At 34.4% G+C, this 27,130-nt stretch overlaps 1 protein-coding gene across 1 annotated transcript in view; it reads right to left on the bottom strand.

Moving 5' to 3' along the window:
* Positions 1-15,557: 15,557 nt before the first annotated feature.
* LOC124358540 (centrosomal protein of 135 kDa-like) overlaps positions 15,558-27,130 on the bottom strand; it is a 144,725-nt gene continuing 133,152 nt past the window's right edge. The window contains exon 29 of the mRNA XM_046810839.1: positions 15,558-16,783. Within this exon, the coding sequence (XP_046666795.1) occupies positions 15,628-16,783 (1,156 nt within the window). The 3' untranslated portion in view covers positions 15,558-15,627. The remainder of the gene's footprint in view (positions 16,784-27,130) is intronic.

Genomic DNA, 27,130 nt, shown 5'->3' with positions numbered 1-27,130 from the left:
ACTTAACCCGGAAAAACAAATCACCAAGATATTGTCAGAGGGTTCTTGAACACCCTGTATATCTAGGTAAGGAAATGGGGACGCCGATGATTAAAGGTTCCGAGAAACCAGCATTGCGCTTCTACGAACTGCATGGATGTCCGGCAGACATAGCTATAACATTTAAGTACTAACGTAAAAGTACAAGCAGCTTAGTAACCTTGTCATGTATTAATATTTTAATAGCTAATCGGTATTTAATTTAATTTAAGTTTTCAAACAAAACACAAACTTACAATTCTGATTGTAATTGGGCTACTAAAATATGTGAAAATATTTGTTATTTTTTATTATTTATATTTATAATAAAGATTTATTCAGAGGACACTTTATTACATACTTATTTTATTCCACTAAGTTGCATGTAAAATTCTCTTAAGAGGGATGTATAAGGCTTAAAAAAAGGTTCCGCTTCTCCTTTAAAAAAAATCAAAAAGTACATACGGACATATAGAACGGTGGTAAACGAAGAATTTCTTAATTATGCCTATATTACTGTTTTCTTAACCCGGAAAAAAACAAATCACCAAGATATTATATAAAGGCACATCCTAATATAATATTTTCTTTCAAACTTTTACAAATCGGATTTTATTTTTTGGAAATTCTTATCAAAATGTTTTGTTTTTTTAGCTTCCTTTACCCCTGATAGAAAGGATCACATTCCATGTTGGAGCTAAGAATCACCGGTTATTGGACAAAAAAAATGTGTACTTACATTCGTGTTTTTCTGTGCTGTTATAACAATTTATTAGTTAGAAACAGAAATATTCATATTACTTCAGACGTTAAGATCATAAAGTAAATTGTACCGACAGTTATGAAGTGTTATATTTCAGTATGTAATATTACCATATCTAACGCATTATTCACACTTTCCTAATTATAGCCCGCGAGATATCCATGTATTCTCTCACAACCAGGTGTTTTGTACAACGCTACCGACCTCGGCGCTCCATGTAAAAACATCGAAGGAAAGTTGCGTTTGAACTTCAAACAAGTCGAATTCGCCGACAAAAACTCATCTCGTAAAAAGCGGGCCGGGCAAAAATGCCCGCTTTATATTTCAAGAAAACGCCCTTGCTTCCTAGTTACACAACATCGGCGACACACGCCTTTGAGTCTGGGCGGTGACCTTGGTGATTTATGTACGGCTTACAGTAACAGAAGCATTTAGTCGGTGAACTGCGCCATCTCAAGGTCGTCTCTGGTGATTAGTCTTGGCATGGCACTTGCTCTACGTGTGTACATGAGAGTTGGAGCGTAGACTAATAATTGGGTACTTTAGTAACAAGGTACTTAGTCGGTGAAGTGCGCCATCTCGAGGACTTCTATAGTGACTAGTATTGGCGTGGCACTTGCTCTACGTGTGTATATGAGTGTTGAAGCGTAGACTAATAGTTGGGTACTTTAGTAACAATGGCATTTAGTCGGTGAACTGCGCCATCTCGAGGTCGTCTCTAGTGACAAATCTTGGCATGGCACTTGCTCTAGTACGTGTGTATATGAGTGTTGGAGCGTAGACTAATAGTTGGGTACTTTAGTAACAAAGGTACTTAGTCGGTGAACTGCGCCATCTCGAGGTCGTCTCTAGTGACAAATCTTGGCATGGCACTTGCTCTAGTACGTGTGTATATGAGTGTTGGAGCGTAGACTAATAGTTGGGTACTTTAGTAACAAAGGTAATTTAGTCGGTGAACTGCGCCAACTCGAGGTCGTGTCTAGTGACAAATCTTGGCATGGCACTTGCTCTACGTGTGTATATGAGAGCTGGAGCGTAGACTAATAGTTGGGTACTTTAGTAACAATGGCATTTAGTCGGTGAACTGCGCCATCTCGAGGTCGTCTCTAGTGACAAATCTTGGCATGGCACTTGCTCTAGTACGTGTGTATATGAGTGTTGAAGCGTAGACTAATAGTTGGGTACTTTAGTAACAATGGCATTTAGTCGGTGAACTGCGCCATCTCGAGGTCGTCTCTAGTGACAAATCTTGGCATGGCACTTGCTCTAGTACGTGTGTATATGAGTGTTGGAGCGTAGACTAATAGTTGGGTACTTTAGTAACAAAGGTAATTTAGTCGGTGAAGTGCGCCATCTCGAGGACTTCTATAGTGACAAATCTTGGCGTGGCACTTGCTCTACGTGTGTATATGAGTGTTGAAGCGTAGACTAATAGTTGGGTACTTTAGTAACAAAGGTATTTAGTCGGTGAACTGCGCCATCTCGAGGTCGACTCTAGTGATTAGTCTTGGCAAGGCACTTGCTCTACGTGTGTACATGAGAGCTGGAGCGTAGACTAATAGTTGGGTACTTTAGTAACAAAGGTACTTAGTCGGTGAACTGCGCCATCTCGAGGTCGTCTCTAGTGACAAATCTTGGCATGGCACTTGCTCTACGTGTGTGTATGAGAGTTGGAGCGTAGACTAATAGTTGGGTACTTTAGTGACAAAGGTATTTAGTCGGTGAACTGCGCCATCTCGAGGTCGTCTGTAGTGACAAGTCTTGGTATGGCACTTGCTCTAGTACGTATGAGTGGTGAAGAGTAGACTAATAGTTGGGTACTTTAGTAACAAAGGTAATTTACTCGGTAAACTGCGCCATCTCGAGGTCGTCTCTAGTGACTAGTCTTGGCATGGCACTTGCTCTACGCATGTACAGTACATGTGTACATGAGTGTTGGAGCGTAGACTAATAGTTGGGTACTTTAGTTACCAAAGTCTTCTTTTTTGCAGCATTAAACATAGATCCTTCGTAATTTAAATATGAATAAATCAAATGCAGCACCATGTTTCAGAAATATGTGGATAATAGCCCAGGCGCCGAAAGCCAATTTGCATAATATATTACAAAACTGGTTTTTCTTGAAGTCGTTAGGTAATTAGTTAAATTATAAACTAAAATTAGATTGAAAACAGTGCAAAGAGTAGAGTAAGAAAGTTCCTTTTAAGTTACATAATTCTGCACTAATTGCTGTAAATTTTCGTACAATAATAATTTCTTTTTCTACTTAAAAGATTTTGCCCGATTTTCTAGGAAAGGACGGAAATAAAGCGAAACGCGTTTTAGTGGCATAAAGATAGTTGTTAAATTTATTGGATTTTATGTCAAACGAACTGAAAAGTTGAATAAAATACGTCCCAGACCTGTAAGACCACCCATTTCTGAGAAATGAGACAAAATATGCAAAATTCGTTCTCTATAAACATACCTTTTTTTAGATTTGAAGTACACTAACTTCATTAAATTTGTAATAAACACGTAAAATTGTTAACCAAAACTTTGAGAGATTTTAATTTTGAAGAGAATAACGTAGGCCTACAATAAGATAATAATAAACAAACGCATACTTTAAAAAATTAATGCTTAATTAAATCAACACATACGAAAAATTGGACAGAAAATGCATATTTTGGTTGCAGTTCATATTCATGTTTTGAAAATATAACTCTGTGACTATTCCAGGGCAGGTAATTGCTGCGATGACTTCCAGATGTACCTTAATCTGGTCCAGGAACAATTCGGTTTTGACCAGATTTTCGTGGAAAAGATAGTAAATTTTTACTGATATTTGGAATGGTTTAGAAAGTTTATGTGAAGAAGGAGATATTATTGGGGAGGCTTAAGTAGAATTATAACTTATCCTTCTCCAGGGTAACGACGAAATCAATGGAGATCTCAGAGGACAACAAAACAATTACCCTTTCATCAACAATCCACCGGCCAATCTGCCACCTGATGTTGTTATTCCTGGTTAATCCCTGATTGTAAACAATGATTGCAGGCCTTATCGCTAGCCACGGCAGTCTGACCAGCAGGATGTCGAAAACAAACCATTCCTTATCAGAGACAAATTAGTTTCTTTGAAATGTTAACTCTTTAGGTTTTAAAGTGGGGCTTGTTTTTTTAGGATTCCCCAGACAAATCCTCATTAACAAAGTTCCAACTTTCAAAATCCATATGTTCACAATACATTTTTAGTGGCGTGAGGTACACTGCACAATTTATTGAAATATACCGCACAATGGTATTTAACCCTTCGGAATGAGCAAAATTACAATACAGCCATTATAGAATATAGTACTGCTGATAAAATTAAAAAATGGTTTATGTTAACTCAAAAGTATAGTGAGAGCACAAAAAATTATTCTTCAGTTTTTTTTTTTAACTTCTGTTTATTGACATGAAAAAACTAGGTATGCTTCATGCAAATATCCGCATGACTTTGCGTAATCACGAAAAAACACAAACATTATATATGACAATGGGTTTTTTAAGAGTGTTGTGTGTTTTTAACGTGGTTCTAACGTTTCACTTCAGACCTACTCTTGTGATTTTATCTGATGATCCGAGCACATAATTGATGTACATAAAAGCAAATTTACCTCTATTCTGATTCACTGACTCAGAAATTATTCTTCTCTTTTGTTTTTACGTCTTTATCACTGACTGAGGGTATCAATTATGACTAAGATCCGAGTTTCTTAATTTCCTCTTTTCATCAATATTTATCTGTGCTTAAGTTCTTTGCCCTATCCAATAGCGACCTCTATCATTCCCTCTTTGACAGAATGTTCATGGTTTGATTGATGTTTAAATATCTTGCTGTGTGGTTTTTTCGAAAACCTGCAGTCATAAGGCCTCTTCTATCTCTTAATACAGACACACATCTAAACAAGGAAGCTAGTTTTGGACTATCACTTTCATTGTGAAACAGAAATACTACTAATGTGGTCCAAGAATTCATTTAATCTAGAGCCTCCATGAGGAAAAACAACAAAGACAGCATCTACATACCTTCACCAAATCTTTTGTTTAATCTGAGCTTAAGGTAAGGCCTTTTTTCTAAAATTCTCTCATAAATATATTAGTGTAATTAGAGACCTCATTGTTATTCCCTCATATTGACGGTAAATTTGACCATCTAACTCAAAATAATTTCATTAAATGCAGTTCCACAACTACCGGTACGAGAAGTTTAGTCCTTTATTTAAATTTTGGTCTTCTTTGTGAAGTAATTCAATGATTCCGAGGGTTTCTAGAACTGGTATATTTGTGAATAGCCTTTCAGTGTCAAAACTTACTAGTTTGTCAGTTTCAGTCAAACAGGGATTTTGGCCTCTCTACAAAATCCCTAGAATTTTTTATGACTGAGCCAGACTTTCCTAGCAATGGCGTTAAAATGTAAAAAATAACACAATTTGTAGGAAGGTGGCGTTAGTGGTCAGGTCTAAGAAAAACCAGATCAGTGAAATAACCGTTGAGGACAAAGAAGGTGAAAATATATATATATATATAGCTGATGCTGATATTGACTCTAGGGCGTCCTAAACCGGTTCTAGAGACCAGTGTCGATCTCCGGCGTCTGCGACAAATTTGGAGCAAGTTCATTAGAAAAAACCTAGGTCGCGGTTAAATTATTCTTTTATACAATCGTACTCGGGAAGCTGTGCAAGGCAAGCTGAGGAGTGTAGAGAGAATGTGAGTGTTTCATATGTGGAAAATTTGTGAATTTACAATTTAAGGGCCAATTCAATTTTAAACAATTGAAAACGTTTAAAAGATTTAGTTTGGATTACAAACAGAAGTGCGACGTGTCAGATTTTACACCGAAAAAAATGTTATTTTTATAGAGATTTCCATGTGATGGATCACGCATCGTACATTATAATGAGATAAGTAATACAGTGGAATCACCTAAGTAATTTAAATCGTTTAAAACCCAAACCGCCAAAATGTTGAAGTATTATTACTAAACATTTTACAGAAATCGTTGACAGAATAATATTTTTATTGTATTAAAATAATATAATAAATAATAATAAAATGATTCTAAGGAAACGCCTCACAATTGTGCCTGATGAGTAGATATTCATCATTACGCAAGTATGGGAAGATAAAAGATGTATTATTCTATTGAGAACCGGATCCGGAAGTGCACGTTGGTTACTTGGCTATTGCGCAGTAAATGTCACACTGTCAAGTATTAAACCAAGTATGCAAGTATCAACAGCAGCTATAATTGTTACAATATAACTGTACGCTATAACCGCCCACTTATATAATAACTATAAAACTGTGGGGATAGTTTATTTAGCACTACAACCAAATTAACAGTAGTTGTAATTGTTAAAATATAACTTCACGCTATAACCATCCATTGATATAACTATAAAACTATGGGCATAGTTTGTTTCTGACTACAACCAAATTAACAGTAGTTGTAATTGTTAAGATATAAATTCACGCTATAACCGCCAATTGAAATAATAAGTATAAACTGTGAGAGAAGTTTATTTACGACTACAACCAAATTAACAGTAGTTGTAATTGTTAAAATATAACTTCACGCTATAACCATCCATTGATATAACTATAAAACTATGGGCATAGTTTTGTTTCTGACTACAACCAAATTAACAGTAGTTGTAATTGTTAAGATATAAATTCACGCTATAACCGCCAATTGAAATAATAAGTATAAACTGTGAGAGAAGTTTATTTACGACTACAACCAAATTAAAAGTAGTTGTAATTGTTAAAATATAAATTCACGCTATAACCGCCCATTGAAATAACTATAAAACTATGGGGATAGTTTATTTATGACTACAACCAAATTAACAGTAGTTGTAATTGTTAAGTATAAATTCACGCTATAACCGCCAATTGAAATAACTATAAAACTATGGGGGTAGTTTATTTATGACTACAACCAAATTAACAGTAGTGGTAATTTTTAAAACAACACTTCACGCTATAACCGCGCATTCATAAAACAATTGAGGCTGTAGCTAGAATAAGGGCCTATAATAGGCCCTTTTTGCGGAGATGTTATTAAACGATTCCCCATAGTATATTCTATTTGTCCACCAAGTTTCATGGAGCTATTTCGTTTTTGATGTTGGTAGAACAAATTTAGTCAGCTGATGTTATGAGCCCTTTTTTCAATAGACAGCATTTGAGTCTGTGAGTTGATTGTTGGCAGTTTCGCAATCTTCGAATTTGTTTTGTTTATTCATTATATTTAGTTAATATTAATTACTCAAAACTGTTGTGAAATGGATAGTAGTTCTAGTTTTAGAGACAGTGTTCTAAACACTTTATGTGAAGAAAGGTGCTAAACGAAAACGAGTGAACATTGAAAAGTGGAAAGACAATGTGAGGAAAAGTAATCGAGACATTGGTTTAGGTTATGAATCTAAGAAAAGTAAACAAATTGTTGAAGGTAAGGTTTTTAATGTTGTCCGCAAGTGCTGTAATAATAAGTGCTTTGAGAATTTTGAAAAAAAACTCAGATCAAAATTATATTTTCAATAGTTTTTTACAATGGTCAAAACAAAGAGGCGCAAGACACCTATCTTTCTGGATGCATGGAGCTCCAACAATCTGAGCACAAAAAGGTTACTGTTAATCCAAAGGTAGTGAGAGAAAATTCATGAAAATATCATATAAAGAAAAATGGCATTGAATTTCCTGTTTGTAGAGCATTTCTTACGGAAGTTTACAAAATCAGCATCAAGAGAGTAAGAGTTATTCAAAGTAAGTTATTGCAAAACGGTTCATTCACTGAAAAAAGGGGGAACATGGTGGTAAACAAAGAAAACTTGAAGAAGATGTTTGGAAGTTGGCTATGGATCATTTGCCAAAGCATTCCACATCGTGGAAGTCATTAAACAACCCGTACAAACAGACTGTATTTTGATAATCCGAGTCTGAGTCCCAAAATACTGTTTTCATTATTTCAAGAATATTATGAAGAGAAGTCTGGTAAAGCCTTAAGAATGGCTTATAAAACATATTTTAAGTTTTACAGGGATACTAATTTTACTGTAAGAAGACCAAAAACTGATGTGTGTGATTTTTTGTACGGAGTGTGAAATATAGAGGTAGATCCAAATCATCCATGCATTCCAGATTACAAGTTGCACAAAAAGAAGGCGGAAAAATACATTTCAATAAAACAAGAATACATTAGTGATTTGCAAGACCAGAGATGATCTTCTCGTCATCGAGTTTGATTACGCACAGAATCTACCTTTGCCGAAGATAAATGTTACAAAACAGTTTTATAAGAGATTACTGTGGTTGTTTGTTTTTAACATTCATTGTCACAATGACAACTCATCAAGATTCTACACACTTCTTGAACATGCCTCAAAAAAAGGCCCAAACACTGTTACTTCTTTTCTTTTTAACTTTATTCAAGATAAAGTTAATATCAATCCTAACATCAAAGAGATTATTCTTTTTTCAGACGCTGCTGGAGGGCAGAATAAGAACATTACAATGCTAAGGTTTTTTGTTCTTGGCTATCAAAAACACTGAAAGTAGCTATAACACATCTTGTACCCTGTTAGAGGGCACTCGTTTGGGCAATGCGACAGAAACTTTGGGATTATGAAATCCAGTATTAAAAAGAAAGAAACTATTGAGACGATGAAGCCATATCTTGAAAATATAATAACTTGTCGAGACAACCCAAGCCCCTTTGAACTGGTTCATGATGACTCAATTCTTCTCAATTGGGACAAAGCTTTGATACCCTACTTTGAAAAAACACCAAAAACGAAAGGAGATACATTTAGAATCCAAAAGTACTGCATAATTAAATTCAAAAGTTGTGGTTCTATTGCAGTTTCTCAAAAACTACAGTTCTCAGATTTTCCAACCATTTAAATTTATGATCACTCACTCTGAACAGTTGACTCTGGAACGACTTCCCTCAAAACCTTTAAAGGCGGTAAAAATTAAAGACATTACTGATCTTTTCCCTTACTTATGCCAAGAAAGTAGAAGCTTCTACCAAGAAATATTTGAGTCTTCACAGAAAAACCAATGATGCAATAGAAACTCAAGTGGAAAATGTTAATGATAACAATACCAGTGACGACGACTTTGACTTAGAAGACGATTGTGTCATGGATTGAAACCAAAGTTGTATTGAAAAGACTAAACTGTGAAGTATTTCTTTTTTATATAGGCCTTTTTTTCATGTTGTATATTAATATTATGGAGGCCTAACCATTTATTTGCTTAAAGCAAAACTCGGTTTGACCTTTTTTCATAATAAAAATGTTAGAATATTGGATATTGTCAACAATGTGTGCTTTATTTACCTTAATAATCAAAATAATTGAATAATTATTCTGAAAATATATTAAATAGTATCCATAGCAACAAAACTTTTGTGGAGGCCCTTCTTTAATAGACAAAACTAAAAGTAAAAAAATCGTCTATTTTAAAAAGGGCCTATAACATTAAGTGAAAACTTATTAAAAATAAAATACTTTTTAAACTTTGTGGTCCAATATATCAAAAATTTGTCTTGATAGATTGTGATGTAATATGAATAATTAATTTATATTTATTTATCGGCATTGTAGTAGTTTTGGTACATGTGCAAAAACTTTAACAGAGTGTACAGCAAAACTAAGTTTAGAGCCATAGGCCCTTATTCTAGCTACAGCCTCAATTATAAAACTGTGGGGATAGTTTATTTACGACTGCAACCAAAGTCACAGTAGTTATAACTGTTACAATCAATCTCATTCTGATATAAAACACCTTAATTTGATCCTTTTCATTGGTGTATGATCGTTGTTTAGTTAGTACATTTATTTTGATTAAGTAAAAAGTACACTGTTAATTTATAACTACTATGTAAACAAAATCAAGTTCATGGTAATTTGATTAATTTATTCACAGGAATAATGACGATGGTCTCGGCACTGCTCTGGAACCAATAAACAAACTTGAAAACTTCCTCATTAAGGTAACTAAATATTTCAACCGCTAGATCGCCACTGAGTGAGCTGGCGACATGAGCTGACAGATAAGTGAGGTCATAGGTCAGGACATGTTTGTTAGTTGGGGTGACCAGCATGTCCTTGAGAAGGACAGGAGAAACGAGGTCAGCGGTTGGAGTATCTGCCTCGAGGCGGTCTGGGCGCGGAGTGCGACTACTGTAGCTGGATTAGCACCACTTATTGATTGTTTATCTTTATATTGCTGTTATCTATATTTATGCTTTGCTAGATTGTAGGTAGGGGCGGTAGGGTGCCCGTTGGTTACTTGTGAAATATCCTGTAGTTGCCTCATCAGCAGCATCTTTGCTCTGAGGTGGTTAATCCTCAAAATATCTGGGGTAGATGTAAGGTCAGCTTATTTACTTAATTTTGGATTATGGTCTTATCGTGTGGGGTTATCTCCACACACCAATTCTGTATTTAAAGTTATTAAGAAGGCTGCCCGTGTGATTCCCTGTGCTGATAACAAAGCCCACTGCAACCCTTTGTTCAAATCTTCAAATCACTTAATGTTAGTCACTTTTCAATATCAAAACCTGATACATTGTAAAAGAACTAAACAAAGTCACAAATTGGTCACAAGGAGTTATGTGTACGGTCATTGTTCGAGAAATACTCGAAAAACTCGAATTATAATCCCTGATTGTAGAATTGCTAAATGCAGCAACACTCCTTGATTTTGTCATGTAAGTTAACAACAAGCTGCTAATAACTGATAGAAATTTAAGTAGTAATAAGTTAGAGGTGGCTGATTCTGAGTGGTGGCCATGTGTTTTTCGGTGTATCTTAAACTGACTTTTAAAGTTTTAACCGGACAAAAAGGGACTTCTTTTAATACATATACAAAATTTGACATGCTTTTTTTGTTCTTCAATATTATTGAGCTGCAAATAAAATATCTAATCCATCTATAATCTATATCATAGAATATTCGGTAAAAATTAGTAGTTTTTTCATGAATCTTGTTTTATCAAAGCTGGTTGTGTCGTGGCGAGAGTTAGGCGGTCAGACCCTCGGCAGTAACTCTGGGCACGATTGTTGTTAATTAACTCGGTAACAACTTCAGACAGAGAGAGACCACCGCTTCAAGCCAGTAAAATAACTTAATTTGCGTCGAAATGATTGCCGAAATAGATAATTGCTTTTCACAATTACGAAAAAACGTTGTACAAACTAATATTGAAACTAAACTAAAGGAATTGAATAATTTGATTGGCAAAGAGTTCAAAAACATTCACAATTGATAAAAAAATTCTTAAACTTAAAAATTCGTCTCAACACAAATTATTAAGCCCAATTCAAACCGAGGCTTTGGTTTAGGCACATGGGCTACACTTTCGACGTATTCCATTCTGCAAACACTGAGCAATGTTGCCAACACAAATACTCGTAGCATTTCCCCCTCCATTCGCCCAACCGGAGACAAAGAACTCCTTATATAAGGCTTCCTGAAGATTATTGGAGAAAATCTAAGCAGAAAATATTACGTCCATGTTTGGAATCAAAAACAATTTAAGGCAAAGTTTATGAAAATCTGAACCAAAAAACATGGAACGCAGCATTCGAAGAATTATATTTACAGCACAACATTTTCTTACTAAATAGGGAATGTATACGCAACAAGAAACTACAAATAAATGTGAACGTTAAAGGATAACACAATACGTAAGGTCTAAAATTCTAATATTGCTCAACGTTGATGGCCTGGAGATCATTATATGAAGTGGGATGAAGATATTGTTCACGTAAACTAATCATAGCACTTTTACGTTTCCTTAAAACTACCGTACCAACCACTAAGCCAATCTTCTGTTGAAGTTAGGCCACTTTTGCAACCAGTATTAAAAAGGAACAACCTTTGAAGCCTAAACAAAGTGCAACGATCAAAGAAACATCAGCCAATGAAAATTGAACACACATTACGTGACTTTGACCATTGAGACCAGGAAAACGAAAGGACAGCCGAAGGCGTCTTCCTTCCGTCCGACCATCGCCATCCGGTTTATTGTTTCAGATGCATCGCATGCTATGGAATGTGGGAATATTACTTTTTTCTTCAGTTTCTCCGCCTTTCGTGTGTATAACGTGTTTTTTAGTCTGATTGTATTATGTTGTGATTATTCACACGCTGCGAGTAACCATGAACCGCAGAATTGATTGTTTAAACCAGCGTTCCTATGCGTTGTATACCTATGAAAAGTTATTGTGATGTGACGCGGTGAGTAACCATGAACCGCAGAATTGATTGTTTAAACCAGCGTTCCTATGCGTTGTATACCTATGAAAAGTTATTGTGATGTGACGCTGAGAGTAACCATGAACCGCAGAATTGATTGTTTAAACCAGCGTTCCTATGCGTTGTATACCTATGAAAAGTTATTGTGATGTGACGCTGAGAGTAACCATGAACCGCAGAATTGATTGTTTAAACCAGCGTTCCTATGCGTTGTATACCTATGAAAAGTTATTGTGATGTGACGCTGAGAGTAATCATGAACCGCAGAATTGATTGTTTAAACCTGCGTTCCTATGCGTTGTATACCTATGAAAAGTTATTGTGATGTGACGCTGAGAGTAATCATGAACCGCAGAATTGATTGTTTAAACCTGCGTTCCTATGCGTTGTATACCTATGAAAAGTTATTGTGATGTGACGCTGAGAGTAACCATGAACCGCAGAATTGATTGTTTAAACCAGCGTTCCTATGCGTTGTATACCTATGAAAAGTTATTGTGATGTGACGCTGAGAGTAATCATGAACCGCAGAATTGATTGTTTAAACCTGCGTTCCTATGCGTTGTATACCTATGAAAAGTTATTGTGATGTGACGCTGCGAGTAACCATGAACCGCAGAATTGATTGTTTAAACCTGCGTTCCTATGCGTTGTATACCTATGAAAAGTTATTGTGATGTGACGCTGAGAGTAATCATGAACCGCAGAATTGATTGTTTAAACCTGCGTTCCTATGCGTTGTATACCTATGAAAAGTTATTGTGATGTGACGCTGAGAGTAACCATGAACCGCAGAATTGATTGTTTAAACCTGCGTTCCTATGCGTTGTATACCTATGAAAAGTTATTGTGATGTGACGCTGAGAGTAACCATGAACCGCAGAATTGATTGTTTAAACCAGCGTTCCTATGCGTTGTATACCTATGAAAAGTTATTGTGATGTGACGCTGAGAGTAATCATGAACCGCAGAATTGATTGTTTAAACCTGCGTTCCTATGCGTTGTATACCTATGAAAAGTTATTGTGATGTGACGCTGCGAGTAACCATGAACCGCAGAATTGATTGTTTAAACCAGCGTTCCTATGCGTTGTATACCTATGAAAAGTTATTGTGATGTGACGCTGAGAGTAACCATGAACCGCAGAATTGATTGTTTAAACCAGCGTTCCTATGCGTTGTATACCTATGAAAAGTTATTGTGATGTGACGCTGAGAGTAATCATGAACCGCAGAATTGATTGTTTAAACCTGCGTTCCTATGCGTTGTATACCTATGAAAAGTTATTATGATGTGACGCGGCGAGTAATCATGAACCGCAGAATTGATTGTTTAAACCTGCGTTCCTATGCGTTGTATACCTATGAAAAGTTATTGTGATGTGACGCACGAGTAACCATGAACCGCAGAATTGATTGTTTAAACTTGCGTCCATATGCGTTGTATACTTATGAAAAGTTATTGCACACTTATTATATATTTAGGTCCGCTCCCCAAAACCCCTGCAAATTTAGAGGGGTTACCTGCTCAACAGTTATGTTTCGCGTTGGTGGTTTTTATTTGTGGGCGGAAGTAGTTTTGTGTGTACCAACTCAAGATAGATTAATTTGTGTTAAATAATTAATTTCAAACCCGTATATAAAAGTGAACTATGGTGACTTCCTATTTTACAAGCTCTTAAATAACTTCCTATTATTGTTTATTGACATTAACTGAGCGTTAGTAAAGGCTATCCTTCCTGTAGCTTGAACATTTTAATTTACGTCTGCCAGTCTGTCCACATGATATGTCAAATAGAACTTAACTTACCTGTACAATTGAAATTTTGCATTTAGATATGAGTAACAATTAGTTCAATGATGGTGCATGTCACAGAATTTGGCTGAGCGTTAGCAAATATTTTTACATTGGTCTAAAGGGTAACCATGAACGCAAAGTAGCAGAATACATACATTTGTTAACACGCTGTGTATAAACATATAAGATACTAACACATGTAGATTATTCATACAGTGAAAAGAAAAATTAATGGAGGGAAAGTGGTTAAAAGTTGGTAGTACTCTCCCAACCATCGGCAGGATTTGGGGAAAGTTTTTAGGAGGGATTAAGGGGAGCCTAGAGGGCATGGAATGGTATTTCATATAACATGAAGTACGTTAAAATACATATTATTAACAGGAATGGTTATTATTTAAACCACCTCAGCCTAAAACGAAACAAACAGATTTTATGATAATAGGTTAAAATATAAGTAAATAAATATTTGATTTTCCTGTTTTTGAGTATTTTGTTTATTTATACTTACTTTGTTGTAATGTTTCTAGCAACTAATGTACCAACCACTGTAACTAACTTTTAGAACCGTTGAATACCAGACTGTACTTTCAGTTCCACTTAAACTTTTTGTGGAGCGGTTTTAAAACACAACTATTCTTTGTAAACGATTCCTGCAACTGAAAAAGTTGTGCAACTGACATTGAGAAACTATGTAAGTTAACAGCTTCAGAGAACTGCTTTTTTACTACAGTTGAGACCTGTCGCTTTGTGGAACAGTTACGGCGCAACGGTTTTTTGCAACCGTTATCTAGCTGCAACTGTTGCTGAGGATTCCCGATTTTGCCCATGCCTAGATTACTGTAGTAGTGTCATGTGAGTGAACAAACAACAACATAGGCCTGTTGCCATGGTGACCCTTTACTACAATTAACAAAACTGAAAGCCTACATAACAAATTAACAACACCAGAGCAAAACGCCCAAAACCCAATTGCATACGTAGTACTGTATATGGAGAATACAAGCCTAATTGAATACTTACGAGAAGAATTGTTGCGGAACAAAATGCAAGTTTTCCTTTTACACTTAGTCATCAGATTCTTTCTTATATTCGATGCTTCTTTGCGCGTTATATATAGGTCTTACAAAAAATGTAATTACATACATTGTGTATGCTCTTTGTTACACTTAAAGAGTTCTTTTTCAGCAAAAATACTTTAAAAGTAATAAGCTGACAACTAAAAAAAATCACTTTCTTGTGTATTGTTTTAAAATTTTCACTTTTGTCGACATAATTTTTATAGGAAAACATCAGATTTGTGTTCGCCCATCCGAAAACATAAACCAAGCCAAATGAAACAATTACATCAAACTTTTCACTTCAAGCCCTTTTGACTGGACTAGTAATAGTTTTGGTAAAAAAGTGTATTAAAGGTTTAAACAGTAAAATAATGAAAAAAGGCCATTAATCAAAAAACAACTTACCCGTATTGGCATAAAACTATCAAGAAAAATATTTTAAAAGTATGCAACATAATCATATGAGCCAGTATCAAACTATCCAAAAATAGTAAAAATCACTATTGAAAATATTTAACTTTTTTGTGGAACAGCTCCCTAAAAATTATCTCAAGGATCAATATTACGTTGTTACCTGTTCAGTGTTGCCAGCTACCAATACTAATAACAAATATTTCTGTACAGTAAACATTTTATATTTCAGAAACACAATGAAGTAAATTATATCTAAAAGTAATGTAGACGTGGAGTCAATTAAATTCCAAGAGATTTGTAGATTCACTTGTAGTTTTACAAAGACTGATGGTGGAGTTAGAATCAGCCAAAGTGTACACAGCCTGGGACATCTCAGAACCCCTGACCAAGTCCGCTAGACTGTTGGCAGCCGTCACATACACTAAGGAGTCTGTCGCTGACTTGTCGCCGTGTGTGTCAAATGAAGAGCTACTACAGTTCAGTCTGTTCTGCGGGAAGAACAACATTTTTACACTGATATTTTTGTCAGTAAAAGTATCTTTATTTATGTCGGCATCTATGTCAGTTGAAAATGTCAGTTCAAATGTTTTTGGTAGTTTCACTGGTTCCTCGTTAAAATGAAAACTGGGTTTATTACTTTTTGTTTTGAGTTTATTTTCATCTTTGCGACTGAGATTGAGAACAACTTCTGGACCGATGGCATCATTGGTCTGTATTACACCATCCTGATCACCACTTGCAAGATAAGATGCTTTCTCCTTGGCTGTTTTACAAATTTTTAGTTTTTTTATTGATGAATCCTTTTGTCTGTTTTTCTCTTTGCCAGTTGTCAATTCTTGTGTTAAAAAGTCGCCTTGGCTGCACATTACATTTGCGTTCAGCTTGAACCTTCCATCATCAGATATGGGCAGATCAAATTTTTTGACGAATTTTCTTTGCTCTTGCAACATCAGATCGATCTCACTTGCTAACGTTTCGGTTTGATAAGTAGACTCATCGGTCCTCGAAGCATGCTGTGTTCCTGGAAGATCAAACAAGCTAGTGTTCTCTAAAACCGCGTCGACTATAAAGGTGCTGTCAGATTTCTGTATATTTGGGCTGATCAAACGTTCTGGGAACATGAATTCTTCTCCGTTGTCACTGAAGTTTCTGCTGACTTTGTAAGATCCCAGTGAATAATCAGTAAGTGCTGTTGAAACATCCGAGTAAATGTGATTACTACTCATATCTTTTGTTTCTTCTCTAGGATTTACTCCGATTTGATTATTTGAGACGCTCTTCGCGATCTTTCCAGGAATTCGAGGAGCCTGGCGCAAGAAGGAGATGCGGTTGAGGAAACAGCAAGGACAAATGTAGCTCGAAGACAAGGACATGTCTCGTTGAAGGGAACGGGATCGAGGATGAGTTCTGGCTCGCTTCGGTCTTCGACACCTGACAACACACAAAGGTCACACTACATATTATGTGGAAACCGTGTTCTGTAAAACAATAGATACAAGTATATTCACATGGACTAAATATCCCCATTACGTTTCTGTTGGGATGGAACGTATAGCAAATGTATGTTGACAGTAGACGGAAATTGTAGGTATTACATGTGGCTTACAAAAACCAGATTGATAGAAATTTGTAATATAATATAAACAAGAGCATACCCATAATTTTCCATCGTACATTAAAATCAGACTAATGCCATCAATGTAATACAGGACAGGACAAAGGATTAATAATAAGCAAGGAAGGAATCAGGGGAGATAATAAAATCAATAATACTGAACACTTTAATTCTCCTTATTGCCTCACATTCGTTACATTCAAAGGAAGAAATACTTGACTCAGCTGTACACTTATTGCTAGCTAAACCCAGAGGGTTGGTGGTATCAACAATACTTAGCCCTTCAATTCTCCCAATTTCCTCACATTAGTTACGTTCAAAGTATTTTGAACGTAACTAATGTGAGGAAATACTCTTTCCAAAATACTCTTTCCACATTGAAGACGTGGAAAGAGTATTTTAAGGAACTACTGGAAGGAACAGAAAATGAAGAGGAAAGAAGAGATATGACAGAGGAGACAGAAGATGAAGAGGATTTTAGTATGTGCGAATTGGAAAAAGCGGTTAAAGAGATGAAAGAGGGGAAATCTGCGGGAATAGACGAGCTGACGGCTGAGATGATAAAGGCGGCGGGCCCATTGGGAATTCAATGGTTGTACAGAGTGATGAGAGTGATTTGGAAGGAAAAGAAGATACCAGAAGACTGGAAAATGGGAATAATAGTGCCGATTTTTAAGAAAGGCAATAAGCAAAAATGCGAGAATTACAGGGGAATAACTTTGTTGTGCCATACACAAAAAATTTTATGAAAAAATACTGTTGCAGAAAATTAGACCAGTACTGGAAGAAACAGGAAGAGAGGAGCAATGTGGTTTTAGGAAAGGTAGGTCAACGGTGGATGCTATTTTTGTGATGAGACAAGTGTTAGAAAAGAGGTGGGAATACGGAAAAGATACAATGGTAGCGTTTATAGACCTACAGAAGGCATTTGATAAGGTACTGAGAGAAAGGATATGGGAGAGTATGAGAAAGAGAGGATTGCGTGAGGGAATAGTAGAAAGAATAAAGAACCTGTACGGCATATGTAAAAACAGGGTAAGAATTGAAGAAAAATATACAGATACTTTTAAAACAGAGAGAGGAGTAAGGCAGGGAAGCATATTGTCACCTTTCCTTTTCAATATTATAATGGATGAAATTATTCTAGAAGTACAAGGAAACAGAGGAGCAGAAGAACTTAAGACAATAGCATATGCGGATGACATAATGATATGGGAAAATAGGGAAGAAGAGTTAGAACGAGAGTTAAACAAATGGGCAAAAGTGGCGAAGAAATATGGTTTAGAGATGAACATACAAAAATGTAAAGTAATGAAAGTAGAGAGAAGGGATGGAAATAACAAAGACGTGTTAGTTGAAGGAAAAAGACTTGAAAAGGTGAAGGAATTCTGTTATTTAGGAAGTATCATAACAGATAGGGGCACAATAAGAGAAGAGATAGGAAACAGAATATGGAAGAGTGGAAAGTTTTTCAATATGGTAAAGAAGATTGTGTGGAGTTGGAACATTGGGAAAGAATCAAAAGTATTGATGTATAAATCTTATTTCCAACCAATTTTATTATATGGAGCAGAGACGTGGACGTGGACTAGAAATGATTTAAGCAGATTGCAAGCTGCAGAAATGAGATTTTTAAGAGGGATAGAGAAGACTACAAGAAGAGATAGAATAAGGAACGAAATAACTAGAGAAAGATTGAAGGTAGTTTCACTGCAAGAGACAATGGAAGGAAGAAGAATACAGTGGATGGGGCATGTGAAGAGGATGGGAGATAATAGAATGCCTAGAATAGCACTGGAGAAGGAGGAAGGAGGAAGAAGACCAAGAGGAAGACCGAGAGGAAGATGGGAGGACCAAGTGTGGAAAGACATAGAGAGAAGGGGACTACAGAAAATACAGGTGGATGAAGAGGAGACCTGGAACGATAGACTAAAGTGGAGGAGGCTGTGTACGACGACCCGTGAGAACGGAAACGTCTGACGATGATGATGATGAGTTACGTTCAATGGAAGAAACACTTTACTCTGCTGTAAAACTTATTGCTAGCTGACCCCAGAGGGTTGGTGGTACCAACAATACTTAGCTCTTCAATTCTCCCAATTTCCTCACATTAGTTACGTTCAATGGAAGAAACACTTTACTCTGCTGTAAAACTTATTGCTAGCTGACCCCAGAGGGTTGGTGGTATCAACAATACTTAGCCCTTCGATTCTCCCGATTCCCTCACATTCAATGGAAGAAATACTTGACTCTGCTGTAACACTTATTGCTAGCTGACCCCAGAGGGTTAGTGGTATCAACAATACTTAGCTCTTAAATTCTCCCAATTTCCTCACATTAGTTACGTTCAATGGAAGAAATACTTGACTGATGTACACTTATTGCTAGCTAAACCCAGAAGACTGGTGGTATCAACAATACTGAGCCCCTTAATTCCATAATGAGTAATTATAAATATATACTATAAACTGACACTTCACCACACTCAGGCAGTCCCCTTGCATATATTATCAGGTTACAAGTGTTCGTTTTCAATTTCTCTTAATATTACATACACTTCAGATGATTTTTCTTAATATCACAGTGTCAGTTCTGTGGTAACTTTGTTTTGATTATAGCGTGTCATGACCAAGATGTCACTTTAAATCTTAAACTGTCTTCACCTCTTGTTTATCTTGTTGCAAGTCAATTGATTTAAATTTAAAATATCCCAACCTGAGAGATTTTAGAATCCTAAATGCTGGAACCAAGGAGTTTCAACAAAGCATGATGACTTGTACAACTTGACCCATGGTGGTGAAAGCCACAGAGAAGTTCACTCTTGCATGGTGTACTCGTATCACTGTAACTGTCTATCTAAAGGATGATGAACAGAGCGCTGAAATTCAACATAGACCACAATTCTTCACCAAGCACAGAATTTGTATTAAAGACATTGTAATGAGAAATGAGCAAAATCATGGTCAAGTAATACTGAACTTCCAAATTAGCCTTCATTAGCTGATTGTGCAAGTACACCTTCACTGTCTTTAGCTATAATTTGATTTTGAAGTGATTACAAGATAACACAGAAGTACTTAGAGTCAAATATCTGGAGAACAGATCCAAGCCTTGGCCTGACCAGGATAAGAAACACAACATTGCACCAGATGTGCTTTCACTGATTCAAATCAATTCTGAAGGATTTTGTTGATTTATTTATTTAACAATAACAGCAATATACCATTTTGCATAATAGTGTAGAAACAAACAACATATCCAAACAAATTTGAAAGTTCTAGCATAAAAGCTAAATAATTGCTTGACAACAAACTTTTGTTCAGTTTTTAATAATAATCAGTGTTTTTATTATAAGTACATGTCTTAAGAGATAGTGCACTTTGAGTTGAAACAAAACATGTTTCTTGTGATTCCTGACTTGTACGTGTCACAACGGTTTAATATGATTAATATATTTTAACCTAGATTGTAGTTACGTTTTAGTTTAGTTATGTACATTAGGAAGAGATCAGATTGCAGATCTGAAAGCAGTGTTACTAATTTCTTGTATAAATGAACAAGAGCAAATGTCTGACAATCTGTTACCTCAAAATCCTTCCACCGCTAAAGCAAACTTTAAAAGTACCTGTCAATTACTTTTATAATTCTTTTTCTGAATTTTAAAGACTTCGTTATGCTTTTCTAATATAGAACCTCCCCACAAGTGTAAAACCTATTTGTTATATTAATATCAATGTGCTTAGTAAACATTAAAAACCATTTTCAAATCACCACATTACAACATTAGCTGATTTCCATTTGAACCAATGACCCAATTATTTTATTTATTTCAGATGCTCTCTCTACATCGTCCACTACGCTCTCTAATCAGATTTAACTTCCAGATCACAATGTGTGGAACTATTAATGCTTGTAGTTGTTTTAATATTAGGAAAGATCGTTTAATATACAAACTGTGGCACAAGGTTGTTAATTTTAAAATTCCATTTAATATTTGTTAATATCACGGGTTTTCTAGTTTGTAGAGGTAACCGTTGAATTTTATTTCTGCAAAGAGGACAAGAACCTATCCTAAAATTAACATTTGAGAAATATCAGATTTTGATATCAAGAGAAATTATACCACCTGCTACAACGTCCAGATCAAGATAATACCCAACTGAGTAGAAAAAAATAAAAAGAATAATTCTACAGACTTTCAGATGTCTCATGACATTATCTTACACTATTATCTACTTGTGCCACAACTTTTGTTAAGTATATAGGCAAAGTAGCTCATTCTGTTGCATTTATTACCTGAGAGTTCTGACTCAGATAACAGTCACAAGAATCTCCACACAGTCAGTCTACAGACGTCTCGCAACAGTTAATTATAATTAACATATAGTCTTATATAACACCTACCATAATACAGACTATCTAATGTAGAATGTTAAGAATGTTACAGCTGTGTATTCATTTACTATATCCAAGGGACTATAAGGAAATTTTAATAAAACACACAACTTTGACATCATTGCGATATTTATTTCAAATTTAAGGCCACTATTTAGACATTTATTATTATAATACATCATACAATAATTTCTTTACAGTTGGCTAGTTTAATTGACATAATTTATATGGTGACATGTTAAACACTAACACTACTGCATGAGATCAGATATTACCACTGAATGAAATGTTACTAACTAAAAATACATAATTAATTAATATTTTGACAGACTTCATTAAAATCAAAAGTAACTCTTAATTCCCAATTTATTCATTTCTAATTTGCTCTTTTCACATTTAACGAGTCTAACTCAATTCTTCTAACAGTTTCAGATGAAATTATTTTAAAATAGACTTAACCTAATAGTCGGAGGACTTAAATTGTTATACATCCATTGTTTATGGACAAGTAATCAAACAAAGGTTAAAACACTTCTGAACTAGAATAAATAATATTTATGTAATAAACTAACTGCACAAGTGAAACCAAGAAATTTCCGAAAGGAAAATGTTTGAAGTGAGCGCTTCCACTGCAATGTTTGAGGTTGTTGCCCGAGTTGCAACGAGACTTCAATGACAGTGAGGAAGCCTAATCGTTAGGGTTGTTGGGCCGATCCCTGATTACATTGCTGCTATCTATGAGCAGGGAACGCAACTTGTGAGCAAGTAGGTAATGCGATCTTTGCTACTCTTCCTACAGGACAGTAGTTATGACAGAGTATAAATAATAAGCTAATAATGTAAAAGAAAAATTTTGTTTTTAAGTCATTTTTCAAAACAACTTTTTGTTTCATGCAGTATTTTAATGATGGTTGATATATGCCTAAATACCCTAAAAATCACTCCCTTACTATTTGCTAGGACTAAATCCCCTCCAATATTCACTAGCGAGATACTGCTGGTCTAGTATTATAGGGGAACAGTACACAGATTAACAATATTATAACTTTGCAAAAGAAAACCATTAGGAACATAGCTAAATCACAATCTCTTGTCCATTGCATAACTACTTTTAACTAAGCTTCAAGTGCAAACTATCTATAATTTTTATATTTCAGACAAGGATCTTGGTTACAATATTTCATCCCTCTGTGACAGCATTGAGATATGTGTCAGTTGATATGTGCACAATGCTGGGGCTCGGTGTGTGCTTGAGTCATACACGACTTGTCCATTACAATTAGTTTCTTCTATTATTATAATTGTACCTTGAAGACTTCTTTACACCAAACAAAGAATTCAGGTCTCCACGTGTGTTTCAGATATTTATGACATTTCATAATGGTGAATCTGCATAATTCATATTCACCAGTCAGGTATCATGGACCATTCAAATCCATAATTTAGACACTCATATTTTAAAACAATCATTGATTTTTAACCAATGATTCTAATATAGGTTTAAGGAATAACAAATCACTAAATTCTAACTTTATTAGAGTAGAACAGAATATATTTATTGCTTTGGCAATACATATTGCAATAGTCAGTAATAATACCGATTTCTTACGGTGTTTATCTTACAAACTAAATCCATTCTCTCGACTTTCCATACAGTTTCACAGTTTCACGCAAGCACACGTTCATACACATACAAACAAACAAAATTCATGGGATCAACCCGCAGGATTGCGACACAGCTACAAATATCAATCCCAAGAATGCTCCATGAACTCAACAACTGAGTAAAAGCACAATACACCAGGTAGTGTTTTAATTATGTTAAATCTTTTTGGATTAGTTTCTAAATTTAGTGTTTCGGGGAGACTGTTAATTAGTTTGATCCCAGCTTAAGAAGGGAGGCGTTCAAATGCTGCTGTTCTATGCTTTTGGGCTTTTGTCTAGTATCTGTGTATATCACTGTCCAGTGTCAATATACACTTAAATCGACTGTAAAATGAAGGCTCTTAAATCTAAAAGCCGGGTAGAGTTAGCAAGTTGAGCTCCTTGAAGGCACTTAATATTATATCATTAGCTTAAATATCTCAAGAAAATAATATAAAATATTGCTTAAAATTAAACGATTATCACAAATTTAAAAACTCCATATTCAGCTTAACCCTTTGAGTGCCAACGTCCGATTTTACCGGACGACAAAAGTTGGCCGAAAAGTGCCGACGTCCGATTTTACCGGACGTGCGGAAAAAATTAACTAAAAATTGTAACCTTTAATATTTTTAAATAATATCATATTGAAATGTTTGTGAAGAATCGTTCTTTTCAAAATAAATTGTTATAGTACACTTCCAATCAAACTTTAAATTATGAAACTCACATATAAACATTTTTGGTTGCCATAGCTACCAGAAACAATGTGACAATAGTTTCTTAAAAGTTGTATAACTCACTCATTATTGAAGATAATAATATAAACTTTTCAAGATTTACAGACAATTGCATACACATTCCAGTGATATGGACTAAGAAAAAGAGATGAATTTTTTTTGGTCATAATAATTTGGTTGAAAAATGAAATTAAAAAATATTTTTGAATTTTTTTTTAGGTAAGTCCATTTTTGGTATTCCTAAATTTAGTGTTATGGTAACTTTGTTATTTTATGTTAATTAAACAGAGTTTTCAGAGAAAAATAAAAAAGAATCATGTTGATAGCTTATTAAATCAACTCACATATAAACATTTTTTGTTGCCACAGCTACCAGAAACAATGTGACAATAGTTTCTTAAAAGATGTATAACTTACTCATTATTAAAGATAATAATATACATTTTTCAAGATTTACAGACAATTGCATACACATTCCAGTGATATGGACTAAGAAAAGGAGATGAATTTTTTTGGTCATAATAATTTGGTTGAAAAATGAAATTAAAAAATATTTTTGAATTTTTTTTTAGGTAAGTCCATTTTTGGTATTCCTAATTTAGTGTTATGGTAACTTTGTTATTTTATGTTAATTAAACAAAGTTTTCGGAGAAAAATAAAAAAAGAATCATGGTGATAGCTTATTAAATAAACAAACTTTGAATTTTTTACTAAAACCTTGCAAAATGCCTGAAAAATACCTGGCACTTTTCAGTATACCCACTCAAAAAATACTTGGCACTCAAAGGGTTAAAATATTACAAAACGTAATTTTGTGTAAACGTAAAAAAGTGGTGACTGATGAAAATTTTTTTCAGTTTTGGAGATTCTTTCTTCAAATCAAGGGAAACAAAACAATGATATAAACATCAGTCAGAGACAGAGATGTGTTGGGACTAATGTAACAAAGAATTTGTACTGGGACTTTATGCTAAATATACTTTACACAGTTACTGGCGCAAAGTATTTGGACTTTGGACTGATTTTAGCAGTAATCGGAACGTTTGCCACTAGCTAATAAACCATAACAAATAGTAAAAACTTAACCTCACTTTTCACTGTAGCTGTACGTAAGCGTAAAATATTTAATGTTATCAAAAAAATTGTACTATAATGTATTACATGGCTGTGTATTTAAAAAAATGTATACATACGTTTTTTCATATTATATTTATAGTTACCATATTCAGTTGTCACATAAGTATTTAAAAGTTCTTTCACTTAATTACGTTAATACATATTACTGTTGCTTGTATTCGGTATGTAAACTGATATTATAAAATGACTGCAATACTCATTTATCTAAAACATATTCCTGTACAAAAAAAGTGTATTAATAAACAGAACACAGAACATAATTTAGATTAGAACTTTTACATACTCACAATGTAGTGTATGATTTATGTTGATTTTATATACAATAGACAATGAAATATATATTTATACAGCCATATAAACAATAAGGAACACACATCAGCATTTTAATAAGTTTCATACTGTACATAAGCGTTGCAGTTTTCCTTTATTTTATACATTCATAAGGCATTTTGTCAAGGCAAGCAATTAAATTGACTTTTATAATTATTTATTAAACTTAGAATAAATATCGGTATAAATTAATCTAGTTGTAATCACTGTATTGAAAAATCACAAAAACCAATACTGTATAACATTAGTGTATAACACATCACAAAATAAAAAGTTATACAGTATTGGTTGTTCTGATTTTTCAATATATCGATTAAAGTACGAAACACCAATATAAGCTCCATCTTCAACAAATAATCTAAATTTATAACTTGTACTATGTAGAGAAACATTATTAAAGGCAAAACATTACAAGTTTACAACAAATATTCTTAGAAATATAAAATTATAAAATGTCACATGGTACAACAATTAATTGAGCTTATGTATGTAGTGAGTTTACAGTGAAATAAAACATCTTATATTTGAACTAAACTCTTGTCTTCATAGTACTCAACATATGATTCAGATATGATATGATGATTGAGATGAGGATCAATGATGAAGATGATCAAGAACGATGATGGCAGTGACTAGAGTAAGAACATTGACCATGACGACCAGAACGTTCCGAGTGTCAGAGAGTGGAGCTGCAACAATGACAATAATCAGTACAACAATGATCACGATGACTAGAACATTCAATGTGTTGGAGAGTGGAGCTGCAACAATGACAACAATCAGTACAACAATGATCACATTGACTAGAACATTCAATGTGTTGGAGAGTGGAGCTGCAACAATGACAACAATCAGTACAACAATGACTACGATGACTAGAACATTCAATGTGTTGGAGAGTGGAGCTGCAACAATGACAATAATCAGTACAACAATGACAACAATCAGTAAAACAATGACCATGATAACTAGAACATTCAATGTGTTGGAGAGTGGAGCTGCAATAATGACAATAATCAGTACAACAATGACTACGATGGCTAGAACATTCAATGAGTTGGAGATTGGAGCTGCAACAATGACGACGACTACAACATTCAAATTGTCGGAGAGTGGAGATTCAAAATTGACTAACCACAACAATGACAAAAAACAAGGTGATAAAAATCATAGTATGACATTTTAGGAAAATTATAAATGATCACTGTTAAAAACCAAAAAAATTAACAAATTAAAATTTTCATCAGTTCAGAGCTGTAGAAAAATTAATATTACTAAATGAAATTATGAAAGAATAATATTTATTGAGCTCTCTACAACAAAACAGATATAAATATTTGTATAATACCATGAAAGTTGTGGTGTTGGATATGATAAAAGTAACACAATGACAAATAAATAAAGCAAACAAACACTAAACAAGACCCAACATTCTTCATATATTTTTATCCATCAATTTTGCAAAGTATAGAAGAAATGTCATGTATATCATCTTGTCCAGTTTACAAAAGTTTGAAAGGATGAAATTAGTACTGATTCACTAACCATGCTGTAAAAGTGATATTACTAAATTTTATACTATTTTTGACATGTTAACAAAAATAATTTCACTTATACGATGTGTTTTTTAACTCCTTGACAATATTTTTACACATTAGGTTTGGCTATTCAATATTTAAATCCAAACCGTTGTAAAAAGAGGAATTAATAACATCGAACTTGAAACCTGAAACAAAGCCCTTGAACATAATGATGAGCCCTACTAATATTGGAGATTATCTCGGGTTTGATAACGCTAACAAAATAAAATCACCCAACAATAACAATATTGTAGAGCTAAAATATCTTATCTTAAATGTGTTTAAATAATTATTTACTAAAAGAAATTTAGAAATTTTTTTTTATACCAAATGAGAG

Source organism: Homalodisca vitripennis, chromosome 3 (assembly GCF_021130785.1).
Source record: "Homalodisca vitripennis isolate AUS2020 chromosome 3, UT_GWSS_2.1, whole genome shotgun sequence".
NCBI classification, from domain to species: Eukaryota; Metazoa; Arthropoda; class Insecta; order Hemiptera; family Cicadellidae; genus Homalodisca; species Homalodisca vitripennis.
The sequence above is the reverse complement of the archived record's forward strand: the minus strand, read 5'-3'. Positions and strand labels throughout refer to the sequence as shown.